Source organism: Aythya fuligula, chromosome 1 (genome assembly GCF_009819795.1).
Source record: "Aythya fuligula isolate bAytFul2 chromosome 1, bAytFul2.pri, whole genome shotgun sequence".
NCBI lineage: Eukaryota > Metazoa > Chordata > Aves > Anseriformes > Anatidae > Aythya > Aythya fuligula.
Genome location: NC_045559.1, coordinates 142,297,912 through 142,318,356, shown reverse-complemented (window position 1 = coordinate 142,318,356; position 20,445 = coordinate 142,297,912). Strand labels below are relative to the sequence as shown.

At 41.2% G+C, this 20,445-nt stretch overlaps 1 protein-coding gene across 2 annotated transcripts in view; it reads left to right on the top strand.

Annotated features, from left to right (window-relative positions):
• The first annotated feature begins 7,934 nt into the window (after window positions 1–7,934).
• Window positions 7,935–20,445, top strand: part of UXS1 (UDP-glucuronate decarboxylase 1) — a 55,609-nt gene continuing 43,098 nt past the window's right edge. Inside the window, exons 1-2 of one of the 2 annotated variants that reach the window (XM_032181109.1) lie at window positions 7,935–8,110; window positions 19,469–19,496. In XM_032181109.1, coding sequence (XP_032037000.1) covers window positions 8,014–8,110; window positions 19,469–19,496 — 125 coding nt within the window. In that variant the 5' untranslated portion in view covers window positions 7,935–8,013. The remainder of the gene's footprint in view (window positions 8,111–19,468; window positions 19,497–20,445) is intronic. The other variant, XM_032181117.1, reaches the window with a different exon arrangement.

The window sequence follows — 20,445 nt, the reverse complement described above, 5'->3', positions numbered from 1 at the left end:
CCTGAGCCATGCATTTGCTGAAATTATTAATAATTTGAATAGGCATAATGATTTTCATTTTAACAGGTGCTGGAGTTCGAGATTCTGTTCCTACCTGGTCAGCCTATCTCTTTTGTGTAGAAGAAAAGTTTCCAATACTTTTTGATCTAGAGATCCCCAGACGTCAGATACAAGTCTCCTGATAAAAGGCTTACTTTTCTCAGAACCTTTTGCAGAATCCTTCAAAACAGCCCTCAGGATGCTGAAACCTCAGGATCTAGGAGTACTTCCAAGAAGTAGTTCAGGTGTATGTTTTGGCTTTGTCTTCATCACATTCCTTCCTCAACTCACCATTCACCTCACTGTATTGTTTTCACAGGAAAAAAAGATGGTTGCATGAGCCAGTAAGGTCATATGCTATTGTCCAGGACTGGCCTAATCAACTTAGCTTGACTGCCAAGTTGGAAGCCCATGATAAATGTAAACTCGCTCATTTATAAAACCTTCCCATGGAAGCACTGGCATAACAGGAAAAGATAAATTTCTGGTAATTATTTTTGATCTAATGAGGCAAACACTGTATGCCTTAGACCTTTTGTCTTTTGTTGGTTGCTTTTAATAAGCACTGTAGCAATAAATCTTCAGTTCCAATGACAGGCACAAGGTAAAAATATGCACACGAGAATTACCACATTTTTTCTATGAATCAGTTTCGTGCCCAAAAGCTCACACTGCTTGTACATGACTTGGAAATCTATGGACATATTGCTTTTACCAGGAATGAATTTATACTGTGTATAGCAAGACAATACAAGGGTTCATTTGTTAGGTTTGTTTGTTTGTATGTTTGTTGGGATGAAACGCAATTTGCAAATTCATTTAACAGGTATTCACGGAAGGAATGTATTACTTATGTAAGACCATAATTTAACTTTGGAAGGCAGCAATGAAAGTTTATTTGGTTAAATCTCATTAGCTACTGGAAAACTTATCTGGAAATTACTAATCCTCCTTACTTCAAAAAAGAAATTTGATACTAAAATTACCTTGACCATAGGCTATATTTCTAAACGTTGAAATTGCAAAAGAGAATAAGGTTACATATAAGGCTGTTCATTAGTGTCTTTACTCACATGAATATTTCTATTGAGATGACTAATGCCAGTTCATACAAAGGTACTTTCACTTGCATGGTTTTGTATCTATTCAGCGGTATCCAGGAGCAGAATAAGAGTAACACAGTGACACAAAACAAAGCAACATATTTGGAACACTGCTTTTGCTTGCTTTGTAAACACAGAATCAAAAAATGGTTAAGGTTGGAAGGGACTTCTGGAGGTCATTTGATCCAACCCTGACTCTAGTAGGGACACCTTCTCTGATCCCGTTTGTGCCCATTGTCCCTTGTCCTGGCACTAGGCACCATTGGCTCTGTCTCCGCTGCACCCTCCCTTCAGGCACCCTCCCCTGAACCTTTTCTTCTCTAGGCTAAGCAGTCCCAGCTCTCTCAGCCTTTCCTCATGTGAGAGACACTCCTGTCCCTTCATCATTTTTCTAGTCTGTTGTTGAGCTCTCTCTAGTATGTCCAGGTCTCTCTTGTACCAGGGATCCCAGAACTGGACACTTAATTTGGGCAAGGGCACATTGCTGTCTCATGTTCAACCTGATGTCCACCAGGACCCCCAAATCCTTTCCTGCCAAGCTGTTTTCCAGCTAGGTGGTCCCCAGCCTGTCCTGGTGCCTGGGGTTGTTCCTCCCCATGTGCAGGAGTCTGCACTTCCCTTCCTGTTTGTGAATCCATTCTGACTACTTCTGATCCCCTTGTTCTTCATGTGCTTGGAAATGGTTTGCAGGATTAGTTGTTCCATTTCTTTCCCACAGACTGAGGTGAACCAAGCCTGATGGAGTTCAAGAAGCTTTTGGACATTGTTCTCAGACATATGGTTTGATTTTGGGGCAATCTTGATCAGATCCAGGAGTCACTCAATGATCCCTCCCTCTCAGGGCATCCTGTGGCTCTATTCTATGAGGCTGACTGGTCTGAATTTCCCTTGGTCTTCTGTCTAGCCCTTTTTGAAAACAAGAGTGGCATTTGCCATCCTCCAATTTTCAGGCACCTCTCTCAGACATCATGATCATTCAAAGATAATTGAAAATGGCCTCACAATGACATCTCATGAAGGCTCATCGACTTATGTATGTCCAGTTTGCTTAGATATTCCCTATTCTGATTCTCTTCCACCAAGGGTAATAATACACAAATGCTTCTAATTAATTTGATATTAGAAGTTAAGCTCTTCTAATCTCTCTCTCTTTCTTTCTTTCTTTCTTTCTTTCTTTCTTTCTTTCTTTCTTTCTTTCTTTCTTTCTTTCTTTCTTTCTTTCTTTCTTTCTTTCCTTCCTTCCTTCCTTCCTTCCTTCCCTCCTTCCTTCCTTCCTTCCTTCCTTCCTTCCTTCCTTCCTTCCTTCCTTCCTTCCTTCCTTCCTTCCTTCCTTCCTTCCTTTCTTTCCTTCTTTCTTTCTCTCTTTCTTTCTCTCTCTTTCTCTTTCTCTTTCTCTTTCTCTTTCTCTTTCTCTTTCTCTTTCTCTTTCTCTTTCTCTTTCTCTTTCTCTTTCTCTTTCTCTTTCTCTTTCTCTTTCTCTTTCTCTTTCTCTTTCTCTCTTTCTCTCTTAGTTTCCCAGAAAAGCACTCCTCACAAATGATATTACAATTATGTCATTACAGAGAACAAAGCAGTCAAGCTTGCACAATGAGAGACAGACAGACATCTGGCACTTGGGTTAAATCTTATACACACACATATGAAAACACACACATACACATGTATATATACATAGTCATGGCAAATTTAATGTCAGCAATGTGCAGCAATGCCTTATGTGTTTGAACATAAACGATGAACCTAGATGGTGCACTCCAATAGCATGTTTGCTCTGTTTCCCATGCTTAAATCAGCTTGTTCAGACTTAGCCTAGTTTCTTCCCATGGCAATGAATGAGGCTGGTCCTAATGAATCATTTGGTCCCGATGAAATCCCAGTACTGAAGCACACAGGCACATCTGTGCACAGGGCCTGTGCTTCCCCGGCTCACATGGCCCTCTGCTGATGGGACGTTGATGAGCCTGCAACAGGAGGCTCCTTTGTTTGCAGCTGTCAGAGATCTTACTTCGTAAGTCCATGGGCTTTCATAGCTGTGGACTACAGAAACTTAACAATGCTTTTACATTACATTTCCAGAATGGGTGAGTGTGTGTGCTCTCTCTGTCAGTCATCCTACCTGTCTGACACTAGGGCTGGGGAAATTTGTGGAAGAGGAGTAACATCAAAAAGGAGTGTGAATTTGTGCACTCCCAATACATTTCAACTGGGCTGTGACACAGACTCTTCTGACTAGTGCCTTTCCATCAACCTTACAAGTTCTCTAACACCTTTAATGACCTTGTTTACTTCCTGCTTTATTGACAGCTTTAGAGTAGTTGAACACCACTAAGATCTTCTTCCTCAGAGGGAAAAAAAAAAAAAAAAAAAAAAAAAAGATACTAGTAGATAAATCTAGCCTGCAAATCAGATGTGCTCTCCAACATCTTTCAGTCTTCCTTCTCCAGTTACTCAATGTCAGCCCCTTACTGGCACTTCAGCTGATAATCCTCACATTCGTGTAACGCAGAATCACTATCACTGAGGTGACCTGTAAATCTTTTGCCTGGGGCTTGTGTGAGGAAAGGAGAAGCAGGCCTTTTATATAGCATGCAGCTAAAATGGTTAAAGTCACATCCAACTAGCATCATTGCAAGTAAAGCAGCAGAAGAAAACCAGCTTTCCTCTCCCTAGTATTGCAGTGGCTAGCACAGCCTCCCAGTATAAATCCCACGGGGGTTACCTTAAGAAAAAGCAGTCCTCAGCGACTACATCAAGTGCATTTCACATGCACATACATCCTCGTCCGACCCCAAAACAGGTTAGGTTTTGTTCACTTTCTGGGCCAGTGATACACTGGGGAATAAAGGCACAGAGTTGTGACTACTCCATACCCTCATGCAAAGATGCCATGGGCCAGGTACTAATTCCAGCACGATCTGAACTGAATCCAGCCTGAAATAAAGCCATTCAAAGTCACTACTTCCCAAATGCTGTAGGGTAGAACTATGCCAATTAAAAATCTCCAAAGGACTTGGGTAAATTATGAAATGTGAAAGAGTGGTGAATTATTAACATACTTGCTGACCTAGCCTAATGAAGTAGCCTCTTTGACGGGTGATAAAAGGCCTTTCAGGAGCAGCAGCTTCAACTGCTCACAAGTTTCTACAATTTAGCCACTCTCTGCTATTTCATTCTTACCCAATTGCCAGAGAACTTTGCACATGACCTTCTGCACTTTCAGAAGAGGTAGCAGTACCTCAAAATCTGTTTCCAACTTTGAAAATGTTCAGGACTGTCTTTGGTTACCTCAGAGGAAAAATGTGTCATAGAGAACAAGTCTATTATGTAAGTAATGCATCCAGTCATGGCTACTTGACTTATTTTTCTGTCTAGTCACCAAACCAATTTCAAAACTGAATCTGGAGGCAACATTTCTGGGTGTCCGTGAGAGTTTGGTTTCTATGTTCTGGATGTGAAAAGGAATCTCAGCTTTTACAGAATGAAATCTTGAGACTAACATGATACATAAGGAAACTGATTAACAAAATAGGTGGATCACTAAGATTTTTGACGTATGATTATTTGCTTTTATTTTATAATTCATTCTTTATAAATAACTGATTAAATCATGAAATGATTCATCTAATTTCAGCAAATCTGTATTTAAATAGTCATTTCCATACTCTGCTTTGACACCTGCTTGCTTGTTTTTGTTCATATTTGAAGTATGATCAGCCTCCTACTTTGTATGTTTTCAAGGCCTGGGACTGACTCAATTCTGTATTCATGCTAAATACTAAAGGAGTTGTGATCCAGTCATATTTTAATTTGTTTATTGCCATCACTACCCAGATATTAAATAATAACTCACTGAAGGTTTTTTTTGTTTTGTTTTGTTTTGTTTTTTTCTCTATTGAGATGTTAATGTTAAAAGAATTGACACCATTCCCAGAACCATATTCTTTTTTCATTAGTCTTTTTACTATCTGTACATGGATTAATGCCTTTTTTTTCCACATTTATCTAGGAGTTTGTATAACTGGACTGTTGTGCCTGTGCAGTACAATAGTGTCACTCCATAGAATAATGCGTAGATTTCCTGGAGGATAAAAGTACCAGAATAATTCCTTCCAGGTATGCACCACTAGCTGTGGGATGCAGCCAGACTGGGAGGCACGTCATAATGTGCAACTCAGTCTTACTTTCTTGGCTACATTCCGCCTTAATTAGAGTACAAATTTACCAGAGATGATAGCAGTGTAGTCGGAATGGGTCGTTTTTTTTTTTATTTTTGCAGTGCTTTACAATTCATTTCCTGTTCTCACACACAGTAGGTCTTTCTGCTTGGATCTCACTGCCCAGGGTTCATTTCTGTTTGCCAGGTCATATTGTCAAATGCTATCTCTTGCAGAATCATGACTGGGACAGAAACACATGATCTTCATTATATTACACATGGCAGAACAGTTTCCCTCATGTAGCATCATGTTGAAATTGTACATATGATGGCAGTCCTTTTTTCCCTGATTGTGAAACAGCAGCTGGGAAATCGAACAGTTCTGGTTGTGTCAGGCATGAAAGTATGTTGCAGGGGTGCTGTTAATTTTAAGTTTTCACCAGTTGTTGACATCGATTTAACTGTTCCTTCACATTTTTAATTATTAAGAAAGACTTTTTTTTTTTTTCTTTTTAAAGACCATCTTCTTATAGACTGCGGTTTAGTGCAAAATCAAAATGCTCTCATAAAGCATTTTAAGAACTAAAGATGAAAGCTGCAGTGTAGGAGACAGGGTTTATTGCTTGCACACTAGCCAAGAGAGGATTGCCATTAGCTGAGGTCATGCTGTCAGCCTGGCAAAGATAATGACTTAAGGCAGAAGGATGCCTGCTTCATGATGCACAGCACACTCAGCACCTAAAAGAGTATCGTCCCTCAGTTTTTCTCTTGGCACAGTTAGCAGCTGCTATATACCAAGACCTCTGCTATTGGTGCCAGTTTTTGCCACAAGGTTGTGACTGTGACCAGCTGTATCCTGAAATAAGCATCTCTGCTGCTGTCTATTGTGTGGATGGAGAACTTTATAGCTTTAATAATACATGTGCCTATAGTTATAGTTGAGGTAAGAGGGATTTAAGCACACTCTCCTGCAGCCTATGTTAAGTTAGACATGCTCTGTCTCACTTGGGGAATGACAAGGACACAGCTGGCCCTGGTGCATTGCATGACAAAAAGCTTGTCCTTTAGAGAGCACGGTCAGGTTGCCTCCCATGGGGTTCAAGTCTCCTCCATCATGAGCTTCCACAGAGCACATTCTGTTCCCTTACTCTCCTTTTCCCATCTTCACGGACTGCAGCCAGTCTCAACACGCTTCTGCAGCAGAATTAGCCTGAACACTGCACACGGTGCCAAACAAGGTGCCTTACGCAGGCAGCCTGATAGAGTCATGGATTGTGCAGCTGAGCTTCAGGCAAGGCACTTAAAAACGTCTCGCCTATCCCTAAAGGTATGTGGAATAGGAGCTGTGCATGTGGATGCCATTATTCAAAATTCTGTCTGAAAACAAAGTGAGTCTGAGCTGCCGGGCTCACCTCATAAAATGGATGCAGTCATACTCCTGTAATATTCTCTAGCTTTCATGCAGCACTGTTCAGCTACAGCTTTTTGATGGCCAAATTTACTCCTGGTATAAAGCTGCGTTATTATCTGAGTGATTGCTCTACGGATAAATTCAGCCCTAGATTGTGTTTTAGATGATTTTTATTTTTACACCCTTTTCTCCACATAGATATAAGCAGTGGAATAAGCATGCAAGTAAAGTATTTCAAATAGAAATCAGAGGAGACAAAAGCCAAGAGGAAAGGAGTGGCTTTATACTAACAGCAACCAGGGTTAGGAGTTAGGAAATTTTGATTCTTGAGGCTTCCTGAATAAAGTCACTGCCTCGCTGTGGTACAGGGTGATATTCTTTGTCACCTTGAACAGCATCTTACCGCGCTTATCCTTCAAAGTCTTAAACATCTGCTCAACTTCTCACACTTTTTACCCTTCGTAACAAGGAGGGGTTAAACTCTAATTCAGTGGCTGGGTGGGTTTTTGCTTGACAGAGGTCATAGTTCCTTTGGTGCAAACAGCTGCATTTCTACATGGACAGTAAATGATTGAAACTAATCACTGAATTCAAGAACGCTCATTCTCGTAGTCTTCTCCTGTGGGTGATGAATGTGAGAAAGAATATCCCTTAGTAACTGCTTGAAGGTCATATCACTGAGTGGGGAGGCTGTTTTTTGTTAGATTTTTTTTTTCAGATTAAGTGTATTTTATTGAGAGAATGTATTTTGACATGCGAGAAAGGTGCCTGCCATTACAGACAAAGACAACTCAGCACTTTGCAACAGGCTGCAAGGTGGAAGTTGAGGGGGACATGTAGGCTGTTTTAGGGTAGTTTAAATCTCATTATCCTGAACAAACGCAACTCAGTATTAACTGTTTGTTCGGGGAAAGCAAATGCAGAGTGCTCTACATGTACCGCAGACGAGAGATGTGTGGAGATAGGAAAAGAACATGATGAGGAGACATGAAGCAGCTTTCAGAATACACTGCAGGAAACAGAGTGCCACACAGCTGGGCCATGCTTGAGCACATCCAGGCCCGTCAGCGACCACCAGGTCACCCACAGGGCCGCGAAGCCACCCACACGGGGCCACCATGAGGCACCCGGGGGCTCCCCCACCCCTTCCTTCCCCTCAGCTCCGCGGCGCATGCGCCATGACAGCCGTTGGCCGGCAGAGCGGGGGAAGGGGAAGGCGGGCGCGGGGGGCGCCGCTGCGCCTGCGCGGGCGGTTCCCGGGCAGCGGAGCCGAGCCCGGCCGAGCAGGCTGCGCGCCGCCGGGCATGGTGAGCAAGGGGCCGCTGCTGCGCCTGCTGACCGCCATCAACCGCAGGAGGATGAAGCTGCTCACGGGGCTCGCCTTCGTCGCGTACGTCGCCTGTGAGTGAGCGGGAGGGCGAGCGGGCGGCCGGCCGTTGGGGGCGACCGTTGCGGGCGGCCGTTACTGGGGGGAGCCGTTACTGAGGGGAGCCGTTACTGAGGGGAGCGCGGCCGGGGGGGGGGAGGTCGCCCTTTGTCCGCCGCGGGGCTGAGGGGAGGCGGCGGGGTCGTGCCTCGTGTCCTGTCCCCCACACACACCCCGAGGGGCTTGGCCGCTGGCTGCCTGGCTGCGGAGACCGAGGGGAGGCGCAGAAAGTGCTGGGGAAGGGGCTGTGGGCAGCGCTGACAGGGCTGTTGGCGGCGGGGGCTGCGAGGCGGGAGTCAGGCTTCGGGCTCTCTCGCCTTCCACCCCGGTTCGTGGCGTTTGGGGCTGGCCCCAAACACGGGTGTTTTCAGGCGGTTGGGGTAGGCAGCGCCTTGTGGGGAGGGAGCTGGGGAGCCTTGGCAGCGTGGCTGGAGCCAAGCAGCCTGCCCGATGCTCTCAAACACGTGCATTGGAACGGGGGTGGGTGCCTGCGGGGTGTTTTTAGGACCCTCTCTGCACGTTTGGGAGCATGGAGAGCTACAACTTACAGCATTTCGGAAAAAAAGGTGCTGTTTCTACCCCACAAACACAAGACAGGAATTCCCTTTGCTGCCATATGTTGCCGTTGTTTGCCAGACCTCGTTATTTACCTACGGCTGTAATTGTTGCAATTATACGCCAGACCTGAGTGTTAGGACAGTTTGTCCGAGTGACTTCAGGTTCCCTGCATGCTAAAGCCGGAACGGCTCAGTGTCTGTTCTTATTTTGAAAAGGTTTGATATCTTGCCAGAAATGAAACTTAATATGAAAACAAAGTCAGTAGGCTGCTCTGAAAATACCGGGGATCAGTGGCAATTGGCATGGCCACTGGGACCTGGCTGTTGATTAGATCTGTGGACAGTAACAACGTTTGCTTTCTGGGGAAAAGCTAGCCTTGAGGAAGGGAAACACTGCCATTTGATTTTTGCTGTACGTCATAGAAGTCTTCTCAGTGCACATTTCTGGTGATTCTTTGGGGTTAAAAATCAGGAGAGGGACTGCAGATCAGCGTGGCAAAGAGTAGCTTAAAAAGGGAGTAGATTGGTGTCTGGCTGGAATCTGCTTTTGCAAATCTACCGTGTAGTTGCTGTGCTTTTCCATCTTTTCACTCGCAGTGTAGTAAAATCATTAGTTATGGCTCTGGTGCCTTCAGCATAGTATGTTATGCTGGCAGAGATGCCACTGATCTAATAGATTGTAGAGAGACTATTTTCTGTTATCTTTTCTGTGGGAATGAGTGGGATCCCAGCCCCCTATCCTGACAGTGTACTCCTGGCAATCTTACTGAATCATCGCTGTTCTCTGCATGCTGTCAGATAACGCGAGGCTAAAATAGCATAGAATTTGAGAAAACTGAGCTCGTGGTGTAGGTGTATGTGCTGGCACTTCATACATTCCTTCTTTTCTCAAGTGCTCTCCAAATGACTAAGTGTTTTCAGGCTGTGCACATCCTTCCAATGATTTTCCATTCAGTGTTAGCGCATGGGGAATCAGATTTGGAGCACATTATGTTTCAGGGAATTAAATACTTGGAAGTACCTTAATTTTTTATGAACTAGGAGGTAGTTCTCTGACAGTGCCATTTGGTTAGTTTGTGTGTGAAAACCTGGGAGAGTGTTTGGAGAGTGTATTTTGGAAGAGCACCTTATTTCATATAAAGCTTCTGCTTTGAATGCAAATTTGTTAAAAATGTGCTTGAAGAACTTCTTCATGGGAGCTAGCAAATTATGGCAAGAGCTTATTACAGGTGGTTGAAAGGCTCTCAGCTCTCTCGCTGTCAAGAGTCGGGTGGCTCTCTTGGTGGGTTCACAGCTCGTGGTGTTGGATGCCTGGGCTGGTTTAGGTGTCCCTGCTCTAGTCTCCTCCACCCTACTGCCAGTCTCACTTCCCACCAGTCTCCTCCATGTACAAGAGCTTAAAACTCCTGTCCTGTGCATCAAGTAAAGGAACTGGTCTGGGTAAGGTCACCTGGCAGCATTGCCTTTCCTTTTATGTTATAACCAGCTCCCAGTGGACATTCAGACAGATGTTTTGGCCCAGCTGAGAGGTGGTGCAGTGGGAAAATGGGGAGCTGGGAGCAGTGATAGACAGTGTTGCCATCACACACCTTGCAGGTTCTACAACTAGTGTCTTATCGAAGGAGTCTGGTTGAATTTGGTTAAAGTACTACCTTGATGTGAGGTGCACAGTCAGGCCAATGTTACCTTGGATTCTTACAGACTGCAGTGATTTCCCTAATGCCACTTAAGCAAGAACAGTCTTTGCCTTCCATCTGGGTTTGAATTAGTCATGTTTGATGTCTCATTTTTATAAGTCTAATTTCTTTTAATTCAAAAAAATCATTGTTCATTTGAAACAGCCTGCTGTACACAGTTTTTGTGTATAAATAAAAACAGAACCCAAATGGAGCATTCCTAAGCAGCAGGCATTAAAAACCTGTAGCTTAAGCAAGTGTTCTCTGGCAAAACTGAAGTGAACAGAGTTTAACTAACACTGCTGTTACTTTATCTCATCTGTAGGTCCTTAGTGAAATAAGTGATTTTTGTTCCCTATCACACAAGTGATAAATCTGGAGATCCTATAGTTACTGAGCTGTCTGAATCACTCTGGAATCTGGTAGAATGTTGCTTTATTTATTTATTTATTTCAGAATTAGCTTATTTGAATCACTTGCACTGCTGTCTCCTTCTGTGAACAGTGTTGCTATACTGTGCTAAATATAATGGGAAGCCTTGCCTGAAGGTTGAATTGTCTTTGCCCTTTTAAAGGAACAAAATTTTATTGCTACATCTTTGCTCCTATTTGATCCCCTGTAAGGTACTGGAGGAGTGCTAGTGCCAGCCAGGAGAGAGGAGGGGGGGGAATATGGGGGTGGCCCCAGAATGAATCCTTTCAGTCACAGGCTGCACTTGCATCATCTTGAAGCCATTGTGAAACCACAGCTTAAGAACATGAGGTAATTATAAATGCAAGTGAAATGGATTTAATTGATTTTTATTGTCCATAGCAAGAGAAACGTACACATCATAAAACAGCAAGCAATTAAAAAGGTACTGGAAAAATATCCAGTGTAACCACTGAGCAATTTATTTATGTGCAGACTGAATTTAAAAATAAAATAAAAAGGCCCATAAAATAAAAAGGCCCACCTTTTTGTGGGTTGGTATGTCAATACATAGATACCTTAAATTCATTTCCTTTGAAGTTTTAAATGGTCATTCAGCTTTATACAGGCATGCTGAGGTGCTTCAGTGAGGCTGTCTTCATAGAATCAGACCCTTATTTAACTGGTGGATGTAGACTTTAAAATCTTGTAGCCAGGATTTAAAGACCAGAGTTTGTCAATCTATGTGGTTTGCTTTAATCTTGATGCTACTGTAAATAGTCCACTGATGTCTTGGTATAACAAGGGAGTTGCATGTTCTTGCTGAAAATAAAGGAAGAGCTCTGTTAAAGTAGAGCAGGTTTTCTTTGCATGTTCACAGATCAAATAGTTCTTTGGAAGTATGTCAGTAGCCTTGCTCATTTTTCAAGGGAAAAAAATGAATAGTAGGGTGCTGTCATGAGATCTGAGATTAAGACCTCGCTACTTTTATAAAATAAATCAAAGAACAGCTACTAAAACAAAAACAAAATGTCAAAATATTGTAAAGTGCATCTTGTGGTGTAGTAGCTTGCCTTCTTCCATCATTGTGTTCTTCCACGATTGTTACGCTTTGTTTTATAAGGTTAGCCATTTGTTTTTGTCAGATATCCATCAGTTAGGAAGAGCGTAATGTCCCCTTCTCAGAATATCAAGGGGTGGGGGAGCTTCTAGGTTTAAATCTTACTGGGCTCTTGTGTGCTGTGTGTATAGCATTTGTTCAAAATGAAGTTGAAATGCCACTTAATGTTCTATTCTGATAAGCTGTTACTTTCGCTTCTTGTGATAGAAGAATAGCTGTGAATTTGGTCCTGTTTTACTGCTTCTGGCTAGCTGTCTGAAAGTTATTTAGCGCTGCTTTTGAGAATAGCAGGAGCCATTCTTCTTCCTCCAGCTGTTTTACAAGGCAGCAGGATTGACAGGCCGAGGATGATTCAGGAGTGGTCTGATGTGACATCAGGCTCGCCTGCTTTTTGTGTCAGCATGCCACGGATTCTTCAGCAAATGAAAACAAACCATAAACATTTGCTTTCTGGCTTTATGTCCGGCAGAGCGGCCTTTCATCTATGGGTTTATGCAAATCAGTTTACTGTCTTCAGCAGCTTCCAGTTCCCTGCTCATTAGGCTTCCAGCAAGCTGTAGCTGTGTACCTTACAAAAATGTATTTGTGGTCCAGTAGCAATTGTGAATTTAAGTCAGGAATAGATGGATTTCTATTCTGCTTTGCTAGCCGTGATGGTTTTAGCGTGTTGTGTTTTTTTTTTTTTGTTTGTTTTGTTTGTTTGTTTGTTTGTTTGTTTGTTTTGGTATCTCAGAGAAACTTACCCGTACAGTTCCCCACATATCTCCATTTAGTATTTGTCTTTACATGGCACGTGCAGGAGTGATGCTGTCGTTGTTCTACACCAGGACAAACACTCTTAGGAATTTCATCTTCTTTTCTCTCTGTGTTTTTCAAAGGGAAAGTGTTTCCCTGTCATTTATGTTGCTTATCTCTTTTCTTGAAGGTTGGTTGACCAAAGCAGAATTTGGTTTGTAAGTTAAGGTAAGCTGACACAGTGACCCCCACCTCTTCTTCCATAGGGGAGACCAGAAGTTGAAAACCACCAATTTAAGCTAAACTATGCTTTGGTCAATCAGCCTTTAAGAAGGAAAATGAGCAATGTTAAAAAGAAGCAAGCATTTCTCCTTCACAGAAATTCAGGGGGGAAAGCAGATGGAAGGCAGTTTCAAATAACTGGAACAACTTGCTAAAATGCACTGAATACATGTGCACACATTTATATTAGATGTGCTGTAATTTCATTTATTTAAGCATATTTCAGGTGTATAAAACAGTTATTCCTAGATCTGCCAAGCTTTACCAAGGAAGACAATGATCCTACTCAGGTACAGTTCATAAAAACTGTTGCCACAGTTTAGGAAGCATTTCATCAAATTCGAAAGTGTATCAGGTAGAGTGTTGTGGGAACAGAAAGCTAGCCTTTATCCTTTCTGGTGATTTTGGTGGTGGTTTGTTTTGCTTTTAACCTGCAGTTAAGACATGTTGCTTTAAAGCAAAGGGAGAAACTGTTTTTATCAAAAAAAAAAAAAAATATGCCTTTGAATTGTGTAGATCAGATTTATCTAGAGGTAAATGTCATTTCATAGGGATTTTTTTTTTTTTGAGCTGCAGCTGCTGTTTGAGGAAAGACGGGTTTTCATTTCTTTCTCTAGTATTAGATGAAAAGGGGGCACAGGAGCACTAGCAGTTTAGATCACTGAAATTTCATATTGTCAAAACAATCCTGACCTTACTTGGAATGTAATTACTGCACCCAGTTAGGTATAGGTGAAAGTCCTTCTGTTGGCTCCCTGGGGAATTCCTACCTTCTGGAGGCAACCAATGTATCTGTAAACCACTTTTTATTTATTTATTTTTTTTAACAACTTCAGATCTGGAAAAGTTTGTGGTGTCCAGGTACACTCAAATATATGTAGTGATTGAAATGGAAGATCCTGATGGAAACTTAGTAACTGTGATGAGTTCTTTTGCTGGGGGATGAATAGCTGAGGAATGCCATAGAACGATGTTTGTTACCCAAGTGAAGGTAAAGTCCCTGAAGAGCCGTATGCTCTATCCTGTTGTCTTGGGAACTTCCCATGTAGGGAAAGCTAAGTTCCTAACCGCCCTCTTTGATATGGGGCAGGGACTTTGATGTTGGACAAGACCTTGGTTCAGGGAATCTAGCGCGAAGAATTACTTGCTGTACAGAAATCTGTATAGACATACTAGAGTTGTAGATTTTTAAAATAGCTTGAATTAAAAAAAATAAAATAAAATACATCATACGTTCCCCAAAAGCATAATCCTAAATTTCATCCAGGTGACGTTTCTTAATACAAAGCTGTGACTAGTAATTGTGTGGTGTTATATCTACTAATATTGCAACATATCCTCATCAATATGATACTTTCCTACAGCAAATTAAAAACTACTGGAATTACAGTTAGGATATGACTGCAATTTTTTATTGTTACAGAATATTGACTCTAAAATGCAGTTCAAAATACATTAGCCAAATAATTGTATCCGTTATATCATTCCACATGTAACTGAGATCTGCAGAATAATTAAGATTTTTTTTCAAAGCATCTGCAACAATCAACATTTCATGAGCTCTGTGCATACTTTTCCATTCTGTCTAGTATTCCTATATAAAGAAAAAGCTTGTTTCTACCAGGAGACTGAAGCTGCTGAGTAACTATGGAGAATGATTTAAGAAACAAATCCTGTTTTTAACGTCATTGCATCTCTCTGAAATAAATTTGGCTGAAGCAATTCACTCTGGACATTCAAAGGTTGAGATTTTGCTCTAGAAATTCAAGTAACAACTGAGTATCAGTTCATAGTGTTCCCACATGTTGATTCTGTTGATTGCAGAATCCCTTTGTAACCAACATCCTCTTGTACTCCTATTCTGAAGAACAGAGGATGTAAGGAGGGTAATACGGGGAAAATTCTCGTGTTTTCAGCTAAATCTACTTGGGCTAAAGCTCATATAAAAGTTTTTTTAGGGAAGTGTCTTGAAAATGCAAGCAGTGTGAAGAAAGTGGTTTTGAAAGGGTTGCATATGTTGTTTTCTGTAGTGCAAATGGATCTTCACAGGCATTATGGCCCCTACTTTTAAATACATTTATTTTAAAATGCACATGATGCTGAAATAAAGCTGTCACTAATAATTTAAGATTATGAGTGTTAATTACTGTTGGTGCCTTGTGATAGACTATGACTTGATTTTAATGTCACTTAAAGAGACCCAGGGAAGAAAGATCATCCTGGGGTGAAGGCACAAATTTCCTTTGAGATTTTTTTCCTGCCTTCGGATTGTGTTAGTGCTACTCTTCTGGCTCTTCAGCCTGTTGTCCATGAGTTAATTAAGGCATGCAAAGTTCTCAGGGTAGTAATCTGTGTTTTATTAGAACGTATACAGTAAGTATTACTGCAATTGACAGACTCAAAGGACAATCAAATCATAATGTGCATCCTGTTCCCATATTCTCAGGATCTAAAAGAATGACTTCTGCCAGCTGTGGGAAACAACTGGTTAGAGCCAAAAGGCTATGATAGGTAGGGAAGCGTCCATTTAGTGTTGGATGCTGTACATAAAATGCTTGGCATTTGTTGTACTTTTTTTGTGCCTGATTTACTAGGTTTTTATTTTTTCAATTCCAGCTAACGCTGCCTGCATAATGTGTCTGAAGAATGGCTCTTGAAAGCAGCCCAATCATTGCACTGCTCTGCATCCAGTGTAGGTTCAGAAATGGTCTTCTTCAGGAAAACTAAACAAATTGTTAAATTTCCAGGAATACACTTGTACACAGTAGGAAGAAAGCCGTTCTTTATTCATCTGTAACTGGCTGCCTTTTGTTTAAGGTAGTTTCAAGAAGCCTTGGAGATATTCAACAGTTTTTACCATAAGGCTAAGCTTGCCAAATAGTTGCAGCTTTATCTCTCAACAGCAGGATGAGAAAAAAGGGGCTGGAGGGGGGGGGACCACAAGTGATTAATGTTAATATTTAAATCTAGCTGACCTCTTTAGTAACAATATGGTGATTAAGGCTTTAAAACACAAATCCTATTTTTCTAAAACTATAACTCTTTATCGCATCCAAGTCATGACATTCTTCTCTGGAAGCTGTGACTTAAAAGTGTAATATCTGTGGGGGTGATTAATGCCTCCAACGTATTTCTAATTTTCATGGTACGTGTAATTAATCCTTGCAAAACCCCTACAATAAGAGTGATTGTTGTTGTTTTATGGAAGGGAAGTGGCGGGGGGGGAAATGTTGCAGATCAGATGGAATCAAGATAGGACTGCACCTTTCTCCTACAGACCATTAAACCTAGCTTTCATGCGTCTCTGAGCAATACAAATACTCAGATCTCTTGCCTAATGGCTGCTTATTATTGCCTCAATCAGTTGTTGGGCGAGGTTTAAAAATGGACTTTTGAGAAAATAAGCGGAACTTTTTTCTTCTCTCTTGTAACCAAGTAATTAAGACACTGATTACAAGTCATGCACCTGTCTATCTAGTCCAGTGAATCATGAATTTGTCTCTGTCAGAGTTTCAGAGGGTGGCAGGAAGACTATGAATGCTCTCTGGCTGGATGAATGGGAAGTTCTTCACAGAGTGCATGGCTGTTGCGGGAGAGGATATTAAATCTCTACGGCTTGAGAATTGGCATCTGTTATCCTGGATAAGTACATCCTGAATTAAGAGATCTAGCTTTAGATTTTTCTTGTGGTGTGGTGGCATTGGTTCATTTTTGTTTTGTTTTAGGCTGGCTTTTACATTGAAGTGCTCAGTTACATTAGATTTTGCTCAGATTATGTCCCTTAGGAGTCTGATGCTTCTGAAAGCTAGGTTTGTGCATATTGTCTGATTCATGACCTGGTATGGAAGCGTTTTTAATGATCCACATCTGCAGCTTTTGGTGCCTAAACCTGGTTGGCATGGGTTTTATGATGACTTTGATTTTTGTTTCAGATTTAGGCTTGTAATTCTGCATCATGGATTTGGGTCCCATAGCCTTATTATATTTTCCTCATTCAGAATACGTTCCTTGCTGAATGTCAGACCTGCCTTGGAGTAACCTTTAGGGCAAGGAAGTGACAAGTCCAGGAAATCCTCTGGAAGCCATAACCATACTGCTGGTTCTGCAGCCGTAAAAGACTGATGTATAAACATCTGTGATGTGCATTTAAAAAATAAATAAATCCATGCTGCAAAACCATACCTGTGTTCTCTTCAAACTTGACATAAGCTAGATGTGAATGCCCAGCAGCAAAAGAAAATCTCTGTAGAGCCGTACATTCAGAACCCTTTGTGAGGATGGTAGGTCCGCACAAACTTCTGTGGCAGCTCTGTGCATGAGAGATGCTTCAGTGTTATTCAGATCCCTCTGCGTGGAATTTCCTTTATGTAGTTCATTTTGTATTTTTTATTTTTGTTTCAGTGTTAAAACTTCCAGGAAGTTTGATTATTTTTGTAAGAAGGTCACTTAGTCCTACGGAGTTGTGATATCAAGCGTAGTATTTTTGGAAGTAGGTGGATGCTTTTCTGAGTTCCCATTCCCTGCTGTGGAAACCGAGCATGCACAGTTAACGTGGTTTCTTTATGAAGCCAGTTTCTTGTATGCAGTGTAGCTGCACTGTTTTTGCTGCAACAAAACCAGCAGGATGGTATTTGTGGTGCAGTTGGTGACTTTTTTTGTTGTCAATTCCTGCCTCACCAACTAAGCCCAGGTGTTTCCTGCCATTGCACAAACAATACCTTATATTACTTGTATGGGTTTCAGTAGCCCAGAAAAATAACCAACTATAAGTATATCTGAGTGATGTGTAGCTTGAGAATTCTGTACCTATAGTTATTAGAGTTATCATCATTCACTATAAATAATAAATAAAAAAAAAGCTTTGCCTTTAATATTATCAGGAATAATTGTAAAATCCTAGCCACACAGTAAATAACTTGAATTTAACATTAGTGCCCAAAACTGTCTCTTTTCCCACTGAGAATTTACTCTATCTAATCAATGTAAAATCCACAGTGCTTTTTATTTGTATTGATCACCTGTTCCAATATGAAGCTTCCTTCTCTCTTCCCCCAAAGAAGACAGGAGGGATATGATACCACCAGTGATATAATAGTGCCCTCCTATAGTTTGATGGTCAAAAATTCATTTGAAATTCTCTTTGAATTACTCGGCAGCTCTCAGTAGTTTAACACAGTCCAGTAGCTTTGCCATCCCATGAAGGGTGGAACAGTAACTGCATTATTGAATTCTCACTTGTGTCCTCCCCTGTGCCTCTTTCCCAAGTATATTTTGTTCCTTCTGTTGCCCAGAAAGTACCTCTGACTGTAGCTGTATTTTTGTTCTCATCTCTGTAACACGTCTTTGCTTAAGATCGCTAAATAATAAGCATGAAAGTGTATCTGCAAGGCCACAATCTAGGCAAAGTACTTCACTGAGCTGCTACTTGAGGCCTGAAGCAGAGCTTGCGAAAACTGAGGTCAGTTCAGAAGCTTTCCATATGTATGTTAATACCATAACTGCATGTAGGCTGCAACAATTGTGAAATGAATTTCTGAAGATATTTGGGGTGTATTTTCTGTGTTGTTTATTGTTGCAGAGTCCCTTATGTAACTGTCCCACGTTAACCTTATTTGTCTTGACATTCTGAAGTTGGCAGCTCTGTAGCCTGCTTTATAGCTTTTTTTTTTTTCCTCCCACTTTAAGCTACATTCTGTGTCCTAGTTGGAAGTGAAAAGGAAAGTCTGTGTTTTGATAGTGGTCATGTAATCGCTTAAACCCTGAATAGTTTCAGAAGATGTTTTCTAGTAGGGAATAGATTCAGCAAATGAATCTTTTCATGAACACGGAGAAACAGCTGATACTTGTTTGTTGCATCATTTTATACCATGATTTGTCTTTCTTAAAACATTTCCATACAAAAAATGTAATAAAAGCATTACTGCATAGTGAGGCATTTGGTTATGTCCCTTTTGAGTTTGCATGACTATTAGATGTTTTTTGAAAGTGAATGAGCATAAAAAATTAGCACTTGCAACTACTTTTAGTGCAGGACTGTTGTGCTACTTCTTTGAACTGGTTCAGCTATTGCCTGTAGTGGCCAGTCCTTTTATCCTTGTCATTCTGCAGTTTCCAGTTCTCGTGGTTCAGGTTTATGGGACTTCTTTCTTGCTGTTGCCATTCTTTCAATATATGTAATAAACATATTTCTCATTTGCAGTGACAAATTAGAGAATTCTTGTATATTTTGTCTACTTAATACAGTATGGGGAAAACTATCAGATAAGTGTATCTGCTGATTTGTAGGCCAGACAGTTCCAGGTGTGCACTGGAATAGACGAGTCCTCTTAAATTATATTCTATTTTCCTTCTTTGTAGTCTCATGAAATCATCAGAATTCTTCCCATACTCCTAAACTGTGTTCTGGTCACTTGGTTTGCATATGTATGTAACTTACTTAGATGATGCGGTGAACACACTTAATATTGTTTTAAATTCCTTCTGATGATGATAGGAAAAAACTACCTTATACTGTTACATGACACTAATGTTCTCCCTCTTTTTATTTTCCAGCTGTGTGGGGAAACTTTGTCAATATGAGGTAATGTCTATTATTTTTGTATTTAATATACCTAACTGAAATAAAATGGGTACCATTCCCATCAAAATGTGTCACTTAATGTCAAGCAGGGAGAAAACAGAAGAGCAGCTCAGGCTGTTGTTGGATGGTTGCTAAGCAACTGATACCATTTCTTAAATACAGGGTGTTCAGTCTCAGAAAGGGGTGCAGTGCATGTCTGCTGAAAACCTCACCGAGGGTCTTCTCACATTTCAACATCTTCCTTTGCATGAGATCATTTTCTGAACTGGGAGATGTTTTCAGGCAAGTTGATGAGCGTAGCTAGGCACATAGGCTGGGATTCTGCTTTCCTTCATCATAGACCTGATATCTTAGTGACAATACAGGCTTAAGCATGGAAAAGTAGCAGGTCATCCACTGTTTACCATAATTCGGTGCCTAGAATTGGAAATTAAGTTTTGAGGATTTTCTCCCCTCCATAATTACTGGGGAGAGAAGCTGGTGGTTTAACTGCTGAAAAACAAAAAGTCCTGTTCTATGTCCCTCAGAATTTATGCCCTTAGAAATAGGAAGGCATAACATACAAATGCAAATCATGCAGATTTCACGGTACTGCTGCTTGAATGCAGGCGTCCTCTTGGAAGATGCAAAAGGAAAAGGTGAAGAGGATATGAGGACACTGCATTCCCTACAGCAAAGTTTTGCGCACAGGGGACAGAATATTTCAATGCGCTTTTCTGCTATTAAAAGGCTTAGTTATTCAGTTACTGTGCTTCGTGGCAGAGAATAAAGGAAGTTTGAGGTGAATTAAGAAAATCAGTGAGTTTTCTGTGGACTCTGCTTTACCCAGGAAAACTTGCTGTGGGATTTGTTCTTGTCCCAGGCTGTCAACTTTACTTTTCTTGCAGTTTCCCACCCTTGCTACAAGAAGTGTTCAGCTGTTAGTCAAACAGCTGCTGAGCTGCTGTGG